Source organism: Anolis carolinensis, chromosome 2, assembly GCF_035594765.1.
Source record: "Anolis carolinensis isolate JA03-04 chromosome 2, rAnoCar3.1.pri, whole genome shotgun sequence".
NCBI classification, from domain to species: domain Eukaryota; kingdom Metazoa; phylum Chordata; class Lepidosauria; order Squamata; family Dactyloidae; genus Anolis; species Anolis carolinensis.
This window is the reverse complement of record NC_085842.1, coordinates 277732024-277750526: the sequence shown is the minus strand read 5'-3', so window position 1 is coordinate 277750526 and position 18503 is coordinate 277732024. Positions and strand designations below refer to the sequence as shown.

At 33.8% G+C, this 18503-nt stretch overlaps 1 protein-coding gene across 12 annotated transcripts in view; it reads right to left on the bottom strand.

Moving 5' to 3' along the window:
* arb2a (ARB2 cotranscriptional regulator A) overlaps window positions 1-18503 on the bottom strand; it is a 284933-nt gene that overhangs the window by 175321 nt on the left and 91109 nt on the right. For 11 of the 12 annotated variants that reach the window (XM_062974231.1, XM_062974232.1, XM_062974233.1 and 8 more), the window contains one exon: window positions 6967-7185. The exons of the other annotated variant lie outside the window; for it this stretch is intronic. In XM_062974231.1, the coding sequence (XP_062830301.1) occupies window positions 6967-7185 (219 nt within the window). The remainder of the gene's footprint in view (window positions 1-6966; window positions 7186-18503) is intronic. 12 annotated transcript variants of the gene reach the window in all.

Sequence of the window (18503 nt, the reverse complement as noted above, 5' to 3'; positions counted from 1 at the left end):
GGCACTTGAATGGTTAGAAATGCCAAGCCCCCATTTGTATGGTACTTAAAAGTATTCAAACATCACATATGTTACAGTAGTGTAATACCCCTCCTTTCATGTTAAAAAGCATATAAATGAAAAACTAATACAGTGTAGAGAAATCTAAATTGCAGTCCTATACAAGTCTACTTAGACAGCAGTTGCATTGTTAGATGAAATGTGTTCCCAAGGCAACTATTTTATTATACCATTGCAGACTTAATGTGCTTTTTAAATGTATAGTGGAACCTCTACTTATGAGCATCTCAACTTAAGAGCATTTTGAGTTTAGAGCTGTTGTTTTGCTTTGACATAGCAAAACAACAATGGTGTTAGCTCTTTTGAGTTAAGAGCTAACACCAGAGAGAGCGCTAGCGACAGAGTGAGAACTAGATCAAGAGTACAGGACTTTAGGGCTTCAAGCACCTTGTGCTCTTGTCCACTTTGGAAGATTGCTGTCCGCTTTCCTGTTGTCTGCTTTGAGGAACTTTGTTAGTTGATTTTGTGTGGTTTTTATTCCTGGTACGTTTGGCTTCATGAAGAGAGAGAGGGAGAGAGAGCAAGAGGAGGGAGGCTAGAATGAGTACATATGAAGAAAACGATGCTCTGCCTCTTTATTTTGTGTTTCCTTGCCACAACTTTGTGTTTATACTATTGTGCCACAACTTTGTGCTTCTACCATTTTAAAGTTGATCTTTATTTTTATTGTTCTATGTGGTTGTGCATTTATACATTATTTGTTATTTATAAAGTACATTTTCTTATTTAAAATCATGTAACAAAAACTTGGTTTCGGGGCCCCGGAATAGAATGGTAATTTTGCTTTGAAATAAGAGCATTTGAGTTAAGAGCTCAGTCATGGAATGAATTAAACTTATAAGAAACTGTATCACTGTAGTTCAAAACTAAAAATTCACATTATTAAAATTTAACTTAAATTACAGCAATTGAAAATATTGCTACAAAAATCAAAATATCCAACTAAAATCAGCGATGTTTTATCTAACCTGATGAATGTTCTTTCCCGGAATCTCTCTTGCTTCAGTGCTTTCAATTGCACAGCATTGCCCATTCCTGCTTCACAAAACAATATTCTAGCAACATTGTCAAACTCTAGTACAATCTCCTATAAACATGAGGTACCACAATATTAGTCTTCCATGTTTTAAAAATAAATGATAGTTCTAAATGCTCATATTCCAGTTAAGCTTGCTTTCCCAAAAGAAGGGCTCTAGAGGAGGCCTTTACTAGGAACCACGGCAGATCGTCTTTGCAGTTTCACTACAGGACAGACAACATAGCATAAGCCCAAGTAAGATATGTACCACCAAAATGCAATGTGAGACCCTGATTAAATTAAAAACCAGAGGAAGCATGAGACATATTTTGAATTACTCACAGATTGCTTGGAGCCAGACTTTTAGTTGGAAAGGCAGCATTCTCTTCACAGATTTAAACACCCCTGTTGTTTTTTAAATACTTTAAATGCTTAGGGTACTATTATAGGATCATAAGAAGCTGCCTTAGACCATGTCAGATGATATGTCAATTTAGCTCAATATTATGATTCTGAGTGAAAAAGGAGATCTTTACCATAAGCTAGTACTTAATATTTTCATAAGATTGAAGTAGGGAATGATTTGCATGCAAATCATGTGGTCCATGAATCAGCGATTGTTACTGCCCCAAGAATAATGTGCCAGCAGGGGAAAGGTAGAGAATAAATTGCAGAAATATTTATTTATGATAGGCCAATCTCTTCAAGAAAGTAAAATCCCACATTAATTTTGTACTGAGGAAACATACTAAATTAGAAGTGTAAACACAATGTATAGTAAAATGTGCTCCTTCTTATTTGTCTTGCAATAGTTTCCTACTGCCATTCCACCTGTTGTCATGTTCTATTTAAAAGCTCCTCTCTTATCCTCCTTCCTCTTATTTTATTTATTTCATTTATACGGGTATTATGTGTCTGTGAGAGAGAGGGGGGGAGGGAGAGGGAGAGAGAAAGGGATTTATATTGGGTTTGCATTTGAATTTAGGTATTCTTATTTTTAAAAGCTTGTGACAAATCATGCATTTCAAAATAAAAGGAAAATATTCAGTCATATTATTCCAATGGCCAACCAACAAGATTCAATGGAACCAGATTCTCTCCTTCCTTCAGCACTTTGTGCCCATCAATAATTGAGTCAGGATACCCATTTGAGTGTTTTGCATGGCATACAGAACTGGAGGGAGGAGAGAAAAGGAAGAGAAAGGGAAGGAAAAGTTCAGCTAATGCAGATTGCTGAAGGCCTTTAGGTCATAGGATCACTGTTACAAAATGATATACATCGCATTCCATATTGCATATCAATTGATATGCACTTTACTATTACATTAAAGATGTTGTGTGTATTGCCTGTTTATATCTGAAATATTTAAAGTAACATATATTCTCGAGTATAAGCCGAGTTTTTCAGCCCTTTTTTAGGGTTGAAAAAGTCCCCCTTGGCTTATACTTGAGTGAGGGTCCTGGCCGGCTTATATTTGGGTTGGCTTATACTTGAGTATATAAAATAATATTTATTTCGGTCCATATACCCATCAGTAAACTAACAGTCACTTTGAATTCTCCCATCTCAGGAGAAGTTCATTGTGCAAGATACATCTACATGGTTTCAAGTAATATCCCTATCAGAAGTTAGTTGCTTCCTCAGCCTTGCTGCCACTGCGAGAAATTTTGCCACTATGAGAGCCACCCTTTGGCACTTGTCCTCTAAAAGATATCTAACAATCCTCTGTGGGGGACTGCTGGTCATATGGGACAGGATTGGATATATATACTCGACAATATAGGTAATCAGAGTTGGACAGTCTTATCTTATTAAAGTCTTACTATTATCTTAAATTACAATTTTATGTAAATATTCAAAAATATTTAACCTACTGATGTCTCAATTAATGTAATTTTATTGGTTTCTATTTTTATTTTTTGAAATTTACCAGTAGCTGCTGTATTTCCCACCCTCGTCTTATACTCAAGTCAATAAGTTTTCCAAGTGGTAAAATTAGGTGCCTTGGCTTATATTCAGGTCGGCTTATACTCAAATATATATGGTAAATATAGACATTGTAAGTAAGCTGAGTATTTTGAAGACGTAATTTAAGATTCCGATGGCCAAAAATCAATAATGAAAAAAAATTAGAACAGGAGTCCCCTATGTTTCAAGACAAATTTATTTCTGCAACTGATGAGATTTCTTTAAACGTTGATCACATAATGTGGAGATTTGCTCTCTAATGTGCTCCTCATGAGGATAGGTTGGTGCAGCACATATGACAGGGCTTTCTCTGTAATATCACCTTAACTGTGGAATGTCCTTCCAAAAGAAGTCAGGCTGGCTACATGCCTCCATGATTTTCCAGCAGGCAGCTATGATTGTATTGTATTGCACAACCTTTGGTCCTTTAATATGGTTTTGTTATTTTAACTGTCTGGTTTTAAACTATTTTAATAAGTCTTTTTAGTCTGTTTTAAGTCTGCATTTAAAAGATTTATTTCATTTATGTAATATTTTAATTGTATTTACTGCACATCGGTTTGGGGGCTGAGGGGCTGTAAGGCGATACAGAAATGCTTCAAATAAACAAAAAAAAGTCAACATTCTGTAAGTTGAGCACAGTGGTTTAACATTAGTATAATGCTAAGTACAGTGTCTAGTGTCACTGACTTGGGCTCTCTATTCCAGCAGAAAAACCTGCCAAAATGTACAGCAGCAGCCTCTTGTGGTATGAATGAATACATATATTAGTAAGCATAGGGGAAATATTTTTAAAGACACATACGTAATTGCTTAATTATTTCACTATTTTTAAATGTACTATATTAGCAACATGCTTAAACTTATCAGGTAATGTATCTCGTATTTAATTAAAGAGCAATGACTTACTGACATCATCACAAATGAAATGTCTCTCATTTCACATTGCAAATTTCGAACAAGTTCTTGCTTTCATTCGAACCAAATATAATCCTATGAAACATGACATTTTTCTTTTGACTATTGAACACAGTCAGCAGATGTTTTCAAGAACAAGAAAACTGTCTTACAAAAGAACAGAGTAAGATTTCCTGCCATATTGTGTGAGATGAAGTTTATTGCCCAGACCAAATCAATCTCCTTAACAAGCTGTAACATACACTGGCAAGTACATCATTTCATAATTTTAAAAAATTACAGCTTGAAACAATAAGCACTTTGATCTTTCAAGCTGCACTCTTAAAGCATCAGGAGGTACACACAATCTACTAGTTAGTCATTTCTATTTATATTATAGTCATTGATAGCGGCTTAGGATTTTTATCATAAACTCTAAATATGGATTGTTATAAAGGAGGTAAGTATGGATTTTTTTGAATAATGGAAGTGTATGCCATTCCCAGATATTTGAAAATTTGCTTAAGATATACATGAGATGAATCAAAATAAATAACAAAACTAATATACTAAATATTTCAATTACATTATTCTTAAAATAAACTGAATTAGCACCATCAGTTCTATTATTCAGATACCAGTTAGTTTATCTTCAAATTCCTAAAACTATAAATTCCTAATTTATCTAGTGAAACAGGAATTTATTTTACATAATTACCTAGTCATTGCTGTGTGTATATTCCCATCTGTAACCAATGACTAATGTTAGCGGTTCTTATTTTCTCTGTATGTAATATTTCAGTATTTTTTGAAACATCCAGACTAACTTATGCACTAGTCAATGTTCCTCTAGTAAGGACTGTCACATATTGGCAACTGTTTAAGGTTTACTGGGTATGCAATATACTCTTCACAGTATCTATATGAAACAGGACAAAAAGGGGAATTTATATTCAGAGATCAGTAATGAGACTCCACCTTTATCAGGTAGCCACATCTATGCTCCTTGAATAGCTGCAAAGCTTAACAGACATTTTTTAACAAAGCAAAAGCAACAAAATAAAAAAATAATTGAAAATGTAGTAAATGAAATGCATTATTCCTGGGCATAAAAAAGAATCTATAGGTGCAGAGTAGATAGTAGTGGTGATTATTAAATTATATATCTTTTATTTATAGATTAGCAAGTAAACAACAATATTGATTATCTTCATATACAATGTCACAAGATTTTCAAAAAGGAGACAGGCAGAAAATCAGTAGAAACTTTTCAAATGAAGCATGTGTGCAATTAAATATTTTGTTTACTACTTTTGGGTATACAATGTGTTCCCAATGCAGTGCAACTATGCAACGGGCACTCTAATGCACTGGATTTCAAAAGGAGTGGCATCCTTATCATCTTGATAAAATGTTTAGCTGTATAAAACATACTTCTACTCACACCCTTCTAAAATGATTACAAGGATTGGGCCTCACAGAGATGCTTTTTAGGTGCTACAGTATTGTCAAGAGGGAAATCCATAAACTTACTGAATATACTGGTGCCTTCTACCTGGCAGTGAGATTTCTGAATTAATGCTATTTATAGAAGTGTATAGTTGAAATACCTGATCACTAAGTAAACAAGGCTAGTATGGATAGTGCTTGATACAGTGTTCATAACAAAACTCAAGATGAAATAGGTAATGTCTAGTAAGTAATAAAGGGAGAGAAAAGATATGCTAAAACATTGTGGCAGAGATCTATTGCTTAACATAACAGTCAAACTACAACTGTCACGTGAAATGCAAAAAGTCATCTTTAGCCCAAAACACCCCAAAGTTCCAGCATTGCTTCTATTCAGAAGGGCTTCTCATAGAGGGGAATTAGCTAGTGAGTAATTTATTACATGTCATATTAGGTTAATACAGAATTCAAGTCTTCTTTTATTACTTTTTACATTCAACTTTGTTTTCTTTAATCTTTCCTTTTTTCCATTCCAAGAGACAGACATAATTTGCTCATGTTTGTTACAACCATGAATGCCCCATCCACTGACTAGATCTGTCCTATATACTGCACTCATGCACCATAATAACTAACAATTTTTCTTCTAGATTTTCGTTATTCAGTCACCTAGACACAGCATCCCATTGACATCGGAGAACTTATGGCACATTGTACTGTTGAATAACAATACTAACTTCTATAAAAAGAGCTTTGAAAATTGGATGAATATGTCTAGAATGTATAATGAATTGTATGTATATGGAACAGAATGTGTCAAAGCACAAATAATATTGTTTGTGCCCCCCGCAGAATTAAAAATCTTTGGTCAGCCCTGTTATAACGATCTCATGCTGCTAGCCTTACAAAGTGCAAGGGTTCGCTAAGAAAAGAAAAGAGCAAGGGACAGAATTTCCTCACTGCACTAGTCTTGAACTATTCTGGCTTAAATATTTATTAAGATATTAATAACTCGCACACTTTATCTTCCTTCTGAAGTTTTACTAAAATACAATGTGTAGCTATATGGAAGCGATACATTACAGAGCAAAGATACAGCTATGTAAGATGAACATTCGTATTTTGGCTACAGTATTATTAATTTACTATACATACTTTAACAATTTGAGTGATTTAAAAAGTCTTAAGTTACTGCTTCTCAATGTGATAAAACATTTACTATTTTGAAAATCATGTTACAAAGATTACATTTAGAATTAATTTCTGATACACACTTTAAGAAAGCATAAACCATTTTCTATATCAGCCCTTCTCTCTGGAATTCATTGCATTTTCCTTTGAGGTTATTTGAAGTTTCCCTTTCAAAATAAACAGAACTTTGGTTCTTAAATGAACAGACTCTTAACTGTAATAAAAATATGAATAGAAAGGAAGTTCTACTTTATGTGTTTCTGCTTCATAAATTAGTAATATGTACTTTTTAAATTATTTTTTAGACTGTGCCTAGATAGTTGAAATTATAACAAATTTTCTTTTATTCACTATTAATGCAAAACAAACTAAGCCAACTTACTCTAATGGACAACTGCGCCGTTTCCTTCTCTTTTTGTGGATTCCGATACTTTTCATAAAAATCCCGTCTCTTCTTTGAATCTCTTTGGATTTTATCTTTTCTCTCTCTCTTTTCTGCAGGTTCATCTGAGCTATCGGGAGACAGCTGTACTTGAGCTTTTGTCTTTTCAACCTCAATATAGTTCTCATTCGGATTCAGTACTATTACTCCGTAGCCTTCCTGTTACAGAGGATAAGGGGGAAAATATACACAGCTTTGAGCTTTGAAATTATTTACATTTTTTATTGACTTAAACATATACTGAAATACAATACATATTTGTTATTTTCTTACATTTAACAAAGGATATAATTCTCTTTGTGCTTCTATCCAAATGTAAAATTCCATTTCTGTTCATTTATTTGACTGATTCTATTTAATCCCTCAATGACTATTCAATATTTTATGGGAATTAATAAAAAGTTTTTAAAAAAAGGAAAATGTGCTTCTAGAACAACCACCATTGGTAAAACTTTTAATACTTAGTCTGTTTAAACCCTATTGATTTAAATCTGGAATTTATGCAGTCACACTGTGTGTGCAAGCTTGTAGTGTAAACTATTAAATGCTTTTTGTTCAGTTCACAAACTGATGGTGGCAGTAACAATGAATCAATATCAACAGTGATCATTTGAGGTTTCTTACAAATCAATGGATTAGTTACCAGTTCAGACCTGAACATGTTATTCAAATTAAATGTTGCATTATGTTTGCTGCCTATAGGAAAAATACTAAATGTCTTACTCCATTTCATTTTTCTCAGAACATATTAACTAATAAAGATGCATGTCATGAAAAAGTCTAAAGATTTTCTTTGCATTAAGTAAAATATTGACATAGTTATGAAAAAGAAATCTCTAAAACAAGAAGCAAGTGTAAAAGAGTAACATGTGACCGGGGCATTAATCCTCAAGATTATTTTGAAATCCTTATAGTTTTCTAAACAAACTCCAAATATAAAAGTAAATATATTTGAAAAATATGTAACTTCTGCCTATAGACAACCAAATGACATGATGAATTCCACCTACAGATGATCAAAGCTTATCAAAGTTAACCAAATCTACAGCAACAAAAGATACTTTATTTGGTGTTGCTTTATTCTAATCTGTGTAGCTATTCAAAAACCTTGTAATGCATTGTGGTAACTGTCAGGTAGACAGATTGTCACTTGGTGATTTTCTACAGTTGGACACACTCGACTAGTTATTAAAATCACATTTGAAGAAAGTTCTTACTCTTCCTTGTGCCTGTACAAGTTTTCACGCCCTTCTCAAATTTCTACTATACCCTCTCCTCCCACCAAAACCAAGTTAAAGAACACTGTTGCACTCTGTTAAGCAGGGTGAATTAGAGGCATTCAGTTCACTGTCTGTGGTGTAAGAAAACATGGTAAAAAGGTCACCATAGGCCAAAGAGAAAATTGCCTCCTTCTAGATTCTGTACCATGAGTAAGTGATCTCCTGTCATCTTTTCCCCCAGCTCTTCTCTCTACATTCGAATAGAGTGGCCATACACAAAGCTGAAATTGTACTATACTTTTTATATAAGTAACTGAAAGTGAAAAATTCACAATTAGGGTATCATATGACAAAACATTATAATGCACAGCAAAATGTATATCTGTTCTCCTAGTTAAATATAGCAGTACTAATAAAAACAGGATAAAAGTATATTTCACATTATTTTAAGTAAGAACTTTTGGGTTACTATTCAGAATTATGGTCTTTGAGTTCAGCGATTTAGTTTGCTACCCATGTTCATGACCTGTTTTTTCTATTGAGATAGTCATTTCATTGATTCTTCTGAATTTCTCTAAAATGTAAGATGTAAAAATTATGCTATAGTTTTACATATATTCCCAAAATGTGAAACTGGGTCCATTTTTTGCTACTTGCAGAAATAGAGATACATAAATCATCACAGAAGTAAAATTTGTCTAAGTTATCGATTATGTAACTGAAAATTACATGACTCATTTGTCCAGCTTTATGAGGACATAATGTCAATTTTTCACAGACACATCAACAGATGAAAAATGAATCCATTTCAAAAATCACAGCTTCATAAATCAATTAAAGGATTTTTATCAATTAGGTTTAAACAGCACAAACCATTCCTCACTTTCATCTTCAAACATTTTTTCAAAATACCATCCATGTTGAAGTAACAATAAAATTAACACACTAATATTTCAAGAAAATCTATCACATGCTTCTAGGTGTATTTCAAAAAAATCCATTATAAATGTTGTTTTCTTTGCAAGAAAGTTGACATAATGTCATACTTTGTTATACCCTTTGTTCCCAGCCACTTCAGCCTAAAATATATGAAGAAAAACATGCACAGGAAAGAGGATTAGGGGTAACACACAATACTTGCTCAGATGAAAGGAGATAGAAATGTAACATAATGTATATAACTGCAGAAGAATTTAACCTCTATCAGTATTACAAAATTGTTACCAACCTAACCTATCAGAAGTTAATCCAAGTGTTTAGATAAAATATGCCCTTTGTTTCCTCTTTACCTATGAAACAAGTATGGTTTTGTTTTTAGTACTCAATCAGAGTCTTTAGTGCTTGTAATTTAAACTACAGCATGTTTTAAAGTGACTTTTTAGGAGAATAGCCCCAGTTTCAATATTTGAAACTACGATGTGTTACCATCAGATTACCAAGAATAACACCCACCTACTTTCTATGCATTATCCACACAAGAAGGATAGATATTATACTTGTTTCCACCAAGTTAAAGCATAGCTGACACCAAAAAAGTTTAAATAAAGATTGCAAACATGTCATAAGAAGTAATAAACCAGAAGTATTGTTTTATTTTAAGAAGGCTTCATACTACTGACTTCATTGGGGAAAAATTTCTCCAGGTTAAAATCCTAATCAAAACAGTATTGATTGATAGCTACTAGTGTTGCCTTCCAGTATAGGTGATAAAACTGAAAAACCAGATGCAAGAAAAACTCTCAAAAATGAAAGATACCCAAACATAAATATTTTAAGATGGTTTTCATTTTATAAACACAGAGATTCTGTTATACAGATGTTAGTTAAGGCTTTTTTGTTACCAGATATTTTCAAAGTAAAATTCTGTTATTTGTAAATAGTTTGGATCATGAAAATCATGCTTTTGTTCACAATATAAATATGTTCCACAAAATATGTTATGTACAATTGAAGCAATTACATAATCATCTATTCCAGAGTGTATATGGAAGCCAATGAACTCCATGTTCAGAACAATTTGTGTAATTAAGCATTATCAGGACAAACACGTAATACAATCCACTTCAGTTCTAACATTTACACCACCCTAGAAATTTTAACTGGTATAACTCTCAGGTTTTTAGCTTCAGATAATGTAAATTAAGAACAAATCAACAATTACGTTGCCAGAGTTAAAGATAAATGCTGTTTTCAATCTTACATATGAATTTATTGGACAGTCAATAATGTAGGTGGTAGCTGAAGTAAAAGGAAGCACAGATGTACAAGTGCTGAAAATCTCAATTTTTTAAAAAAGAGAATCGTTTGTACCATAAATGTCATAAGTGTGCTGGGTAGCAAGATCAAATATTAAATAAGAAAACACATTGCTATATTATTTTTTAGGAGATTTCAATGAAATGCTTAATTTTATAAAATACTGTGTGTTTACTCACAAATCATTACAGCTTTCTAGCCAATAACAGAAATAATAATTTCTAGCCAATGAATAATGTTTAAAATATTTAATATACGTTCTGGAACTCTACAAACCTCTCCTGTCTGGTCAAATGAATAATGAGCTAAAAGTAGTCAGCCCCACAGAGTAATCCACCAGGATGGGATGCCATATGTGACCACAGAGGTCAGAGGCTAGAGTGGAATCTGTTGACCTATGTATCTATCTTTTTGGCCTGTAACTCAAACTCTGTAACAGATCATTTTCCTGAGCTTTATCAAGCTGGTTTTTTTAAAAAACCATTTAGATCATTTCAAGCAAGATTAAAGCTAATCCTCTAGAGAAAAGCAATCCAAAGACCCCCGATTTGTAACCTAGAACTGTGCATGGTTAAAATGGACACAGGGATAGCCATTCATCTTTTTGAAAGATGTATGATCTGTTTATTTTCCATCTTTTTTATAAGAAGGGTACCTATGTGTCACTGTTGCAACATCCTAGATGCAACAGTAGGATGAGGTCATGACAACCAATCAGAAGTCACTAGTGAAGCGTAAAAGTAAACATAGCTGTTGGAGATGCAGCTCAGCTTGAAAAATGCCCCCTCCATTATTTGAGCAATTTTCTCAAGACGTGACCTGAGACTGAAACGCCTGAAATGTCAGTTGACTCCTTTTTGTATTTTCTCCCAATGTGCATTTTGGCAACTGCACCCTGCTAACACTTTGTAATATTTTTATCCCAGTTACACCTCATCTCTCAGGCTCCTAAATTCCACTGCTGCGTCCAAGTGTGTAAAAATGCTGTATTCCTGCCAAACTCGCATTGTTCCACCAAGTTTCCAACTTAAAATAGCTCATCAAGCTAGGCAGGAAAAGAAAACACACCACAAAAAGTTTTTAGGGGACCACCTGTTGTCTATTATTTTTACATAGCACTTACTCATAAATCATAACACAGGGTAATTAATCAAGCTGTCAAAGAAAAGGTCAAAGGTTAGGTAGGAGAGTCAGAAGGTCATGCATGGGCTGATAGAGGTCAGGGTCACACCACATTCCTCATTATCAAGTTGGGATGAGAGACGGTCCAAGCAAACAAAAGTGAAAGCAGATGGAGAAGTGAGTGGATGGAAAAAAAGAAAGAAAACTTCACAAACAAAAAGAAAAGTGAAAGAAGAGTGTCAGCTGCCTTCAAATAAAGAACAGAATAGAGCTGAAATACACTGAAATGTGCTCAAAAGATCTAATACAACATAAAGAAAACTATATTTTGATTATTTAAATCTGATACAAATTTGGATGATCTAGAAAACAAGCAATACTATAACTATATATTTCTAAGCTTTACAACAGTTATCTACCATTTCTCAGGCAAATCAGATAAATAGTTTGGACATCATCACAACCTGTTATTTTTCCTTTTGTTACGACAGCCTAAAGAAACATAATAAAAAGTTTTTTTTATTGTGTATGAAAAATAGGTTCTGAGCTACTTTCTTCATACACACAAATGTTCATTAACACAAAACATCATAAAAGTCCTTCTGGATGACATAAGAGTTATAAAATATTCTATCATTACACTGACCTGAATTAGATGCAGAATACTGTGCAAAATTAGCTGTCACCCTTTCCTCAAAATCTTTGTTAATCTCATTTTGAATGTTTGCAGCTTTATCAACACATGCATCAATGTCAGCTCCTTGGTTACTGAACCGCTGTACTTGGAAGAAGATATAATTAAAATGTTTTGGCACAGAAAAGGTGAAATTGTATCTTCCCCTATTCCCTGAGGAGTCTGTAAAACATGTAGGATATATTGACAAACATACACCCTTGTCTACAGCCCTGACATTCCAGGTCACCAACTGCTATTTATTTCAGAACATTTACACTTAGCCATACCATCACCTGCTGTGTTACTTTTAATGACTATTAAAGGTATAGAAATAAAACATCTTAACACCTTCCCTGATCATTTTATTTTAATTTGTTGATAGTTACAGATTTAACTTTCATCTATCCCGTGTTTTAGCATCTACACTTACACAACGAGTTTAGTATATATTATACATGCAATTTGTTATTTTCATCAGGTACAGTCATTTTCAGATATGATGTTGCGAGGTTAGTGTCATATGTATGGTAAAACCATTGTGTTTATTCAGTTTCATATGGCAAATTTCAAACAAATCAATATAAATGGAAGCATGCGACCTCAAAAAATGTATTGAGTGAACTTTTTGATTTTCATAGTACTGTACTATGAAACACTCGAATTGACAGTACTTTCAATAGTTATTCATTTTGAACAGATATTAATGATCAGAACATACATTATTACAGTAGAGTCTTACTTATCCAAGCCTCGCTTATCCAAGTTTCTGGATTATCCAAGCCATTTTTGTAGTCAGTGTTTTCAATATATCGTGATATTTTGGCGCTAAATTCGTAAATACAGTAATTACAACATAACATTACTGCGTATTGAACTGCTTTTTCTGTCAAATTTGTTGTAAAACATGATGATTTGATGCTTAATTTGTAAAATCATAACCTAATTTGATGTTTAATAGGCTTTTCCTTAATCCCTACTTATTATCCAAGATAGTCGCTTATCCAAGCTTCTGCCAGCCCATTTAGCTTGGATAAGTGAGACTCTACTGTATATCTAATGAAGAAGACTTCGTCTATAAAAGTTTATTCTAACAACGTCTTTCTCTCAGTCCCTTTGCATTATCGCATTAGGATGTGGAGTAGAACAAACAACCCAACATCTGTATGCTTGCCCACAATCCCTGCCTCATGTACAGAGGAGGAATTGTTGAAAGCTACAGACAATGCGATTGCTGTTGCCCTTTTTTGGGTCAAAAATGATTTAGCCACTTGTGTTCCCTCTATTTTTATTGGTTTTATACTTATTTATGCAATGCTTTTGGCTCAAAATAATATTATTGCATTTATTTATTTATTTATTTTAAAGGCAACCAGGAAATTGCATTATTGTTTTGCTGTTCAAAATTATTTAGATGGAAAATAGAAGGTGATGAATTTGTTTATTTTCTAGCAAGTAAGCAAGCATAGGATTAGGATGGTATATACATCCTAGTATAACTTTTTGTGCATGTTTGCGTATCCATGTGCAAATCTGCCTTTATGTCACCTGATGATTTATGGCAGCCCCGTGAATTTCATAGGGTTTTCTTAGGCAAGGTATACTCAGAGGTAGTTTGGCCAGTTCCTTATTCTGAACAATGGATTACAGCATCTAGTATTTATTGGTAATTCCCCTACCAAATACTAACTAGGTTTGACTCTGTTTAGCTTCCAAGTTCAGACAGGATCTGGCTGAATTTCATCAACTGCGAAGGATGCTGTGATGTAGCAAATATAAATTGAATTAAAATTGCTAGGAAAAATAGCTGAGAAAGGCCTCTGTCTTTGGTCTGGTGCTATTCAATATTGTCAACTGTGATTTGGATGATGGAATAGGATATGCTTATCAAATTTGCAAATGACACCAAATTAGGAGGAGTAGCTAATATCCATGAGTACAGGATCAGAATCCAAAATGATTTTAACAAATTAGATTGCTGTGCCAAAACTAACGAAATAAATTTCATGAGGGAGAAATATACGGTACTACTAAGAGCAAATAATGAAATTCACAGATATAGGATGAGTGGCAACTGGTTTGACAACACTACTTGTAAAAGGGATGTACGAGACTTAGTAGACTACAAGCTGAACATGAGTCAACCATGCAATGTGGCAGTTAAAAAAGCCAATGTGATTTTAGACTGTATCAATAAGAATATAATATCTGACAGAGGGAAATAATCGTACTACGCTATTCTACTCTAAAGAAATCTGCCAATTGCTATAAGTTATTTTAAAACTAAATGAGTTTGACATAAACAAAAATACAGTAACCATAAATATCCACATTCCATCATTATACCGATATGATGGAGTTCTAATTAAACACTCAATATGGTATTATACTTATACTAATAAAGTAATTTGTGGAAAGAATATATTATATAATTTTCCTGTATGAATTTTAAAATACCATGAGGATCACATGTTTTATCAAGGACTGATGTAGCTTAAATTTTATGGGACTGAGCAAGGGTGAAAGTTTTCGAGAAGCATGAAAACTTGTTGATCTAGACCTCATAAGAAATATTAGGCAAGCCACTTTCTCTTGCTCAATTTCTGGTCATCAATGGCTCATCTACACCGCCCAGGTTAACCTAGTATAGATCCTGTACAGAGCAACCCCAGACGCAACAAATATATAGTAGAGTCTCACTTATCCAACATAAATGGGCTGGCAGAATGTTGGATAAGTGAAAACGTTGGATAATAAGGAGGGAATAAGTAAAAGCCTATTAAATGTCAAATTATGTTATGATGTTACAAATTAAGCACCAAAACATCATATTTTACAACAAATTGACAGAAAAAGCAGTTCAATACACTGGAATGTTATGTAGGGCAGTAAATGGGGAAGAAAACAGACATGAAGTCCGAATAAAGGAGCGTCCTTGTGGATCTGGGCGCAAAGCGGGCGAGGAGGAGGAGGAGCAGAAACACCTGCTGAGGCGCACAAACACTCAGGAGAAGAGGAAACAAAACAAGCCACGCTATGAAAACGCGAACTCCTAGGCTGCCACAAAGCCAACTCGGAATGTTATGTAGTAATTACTGTATTTATGAATTTAGCACCAAAACATTGCAATGTATTGAAAACATTGACTATAAAAACATTAGTTACTAACAAATTGACTACAAATAAAGATAGAATTGCATAAAATGAACTTACAGTAACAACATTGTCAAAAATTAAATCCATAAAAAGTTCAGTCCATGCTGCCTAGGGAAACAATTGTGGATCTGGGCGGGAGGCAGACGTTGGATAAGTGAATGTTGGATAAGTGAAACTCTACTGTATATGAACCCAAGGCCATTGTACAGGACCATATCAACCCCACTGTGCTATCGCCTCCTCTATATTGTCACCACTAATGTTAACCATTGTGGTCACCTCTGCTGGCGTCAGAACAGGGCACTTGCAAACCAGCAAAAAGAAGAGCAGTTCATCTCATTTCCTTCTTGCTGGTCTTGGAGCTGTCCAGAGGGCTGAAGTTTCAAGAAAACTCTGAAGTATCTCCCAGATGTGCTTAAACTGAGGTAAAATCAGATTATAGCCAGTATAGTACAAAGATACTATATATTGGCTTGCCTCACAGGGCTGTTGTGATATACAGAGCTCATCCTGAGACGTCAAAAGTGGTAAACAAAGTATTAGCTTTATAATAATGAATAACCACATTATTTTAATAAAAAGAAATTACAAAAGAGCACACACCAACAAAACAGTAAAAATACCATTACAATCCCATAAAATTTCTTTGTGTGAAGAATAGAGAAACCGTCATATTAACTACTGGATAAACAGAGGAGCAAATGGTACTATAGGAGATTTGTGGAAAATTTCCTAGAATTCAGTACAGGAAGTTCCCGAGTTACAAACATTGGATTTACAATTGACTCATAGTTAAGAATGGGGGTGAGACAACAGGAAGTTAGAGGAAATCTACCCCTTGAAAGAGTGATAATGGGGAAAAGGTGTCTCCACTGAAGCTCGATCACCAGTCCTTGTTTGCACAACAAGCCAATTATCACAAAGGCAGAAAGTGAGGTGAAATCTTCTGAATAGGGGAACAGACAGCAAAATGAAGACCACAGAGGTGTTAGCCCTTCCCTATGTTATCCAAAACCCATATATCTATATCTATATCTGGAGTTACATGTAAAAAATGTACCTGTTCCAACTTACAAATAAATCCAAATTAAGAACAAACCTACAGAACCTATCTTGTTTGTAACTTGAGGACCTCCTGTATTTTGCATGTCCAGTCTTCATTTGACTTTTTAAGTTTTGCCTTTTTAATTATTTACTAATGGAAATAATACTTATACATACCCTGGGATTTACCAAGATCATTGATACTCATCCCTTTTTTCTCAAAGGCCTATTTTTTGTATACAGTCACCTGATTTCATTATTACAAGGAACAAGTAAAGTTTATAACTATTAAAATATTTCATCATCTCCTAGCAGTGTTCAGTTTACAGTTATAATCAACAATGCTTTTCTTTAAGATACTATGTTAGGAACTCATGCAAACCAATTGCTCCCCAACTTTCTATTTTGCAACTACTTTTGATGTTCCATGCTCAGCCCACATAGAACAGTTTGGTTTATTGCTCTTTACTTGTAATTTACAAATTTACAAACTTTTGCAAATATAGCAAACTCATGCATAACTGTAAAAACTGCCCCCCTTTGTTGAAGTAGCCACTTTTCAACTTCCTCAGTGATGGAAACTCAACTGACACAAATTTGCTGTTAGAGGGAATGATGATACACAAATGCATGAAAATCTTTAAAATAGTTTCTGTGAGGCAGAACATTAGCATAGTTTAATCCTTTGAATTCTCAGCCCTAAGAGATCTTTGTTTTCATATACTGTTTCTTAAATTAAACCAAAAGTAAATCCTAAATTCAATCCAAAATAAGTGAGAGTTAGTATGTTGTAGTGGTTTGACTTGAAAGACCAGGGTTCAAATCTCCATCCAACCATGGAAACCCACTGAGCTAACTCAAGCAAGTAACACTCTCTCATCCTCAGAGGAAGAAAAGGCAAACCCCTCTCTGAACAAATCTTGCCCATGATAGGATCGATTTACGGTCACTGTAAGTCTGAAACAACTTGAAGTCCCACAGAAACAAACAATACTTCTACTAACAGCAGATCTGTTGAAATGAATAGCCTTAGTTTAGATGTGGCTAACAAAACAAAATCAGTGCCTTCATTCTCAGTAGGATAGACATTTTCACCTCTTTTAAAGAAAAAGGTAATTAGCATCCATGTTTTCTGAATATTTTTAGTTTTCTATTTTAAGTATATGCTTCCACCTGGGGGCACTGTTTTCTCCTTATGGTTCATCAGATTGCAAGTTGTCCCCTCTGGCTTTATACTATCTGATAGCTTATATGGATCACACAATAAAGAATTGACAAACTTTCATTGAAAAAGCTGCATTATGGATTTCTATCCCATATGAGATCTGAATGTGTTCATCTTAGGGGGGAAACACAGAAATGCCAGCAACTTCTTACATTTACTGGAGGTCTAATTGAACATACAGAACTTCCACATGAGCAAGATCTCCACATTTATGTTTTACATTTTCAAAGCAATATACAAGTGGTTGCATAACTATAATTCTAAGTACAGCATGTAGGTAATTAAGCATAATTAATTTTACTTTTCAGATGCAAAAAATACCAAGATGTGCAGCGTGGGATGAAACTGATGATTGTGCACCAAGTACCAAACACATTAATTTCAACATGTCATTTAAAATGTCTTCCTTATCTATATCTTAAATTAGTATATTATTCAATTTCTCTTTATAATATATAACATTTATACTGCCTTCATGGAGCATTGCTTCCAACTGTTCTTACATAAGCATGATCACTACACATCTATACATACTCAAAATGTATACAGTTTTAAAAACAGTGGAATAATATCACATTTATCTTTTCATCCTTTCTCATAATTCTGTTTTTAATAACCCTAAGAAAGGTATTAACACGAAATGCATAGATTTTGAAATGCTACCACTAGGTCTTAAACATTTGTTAGAAGAGCAATCTGTGAGTTAGTTTACCATTCTCAGCACGTAAATAAGAATTAGTTGAATGAGTAAAGCAGTATCTGTGGTCATGATGAACCAACT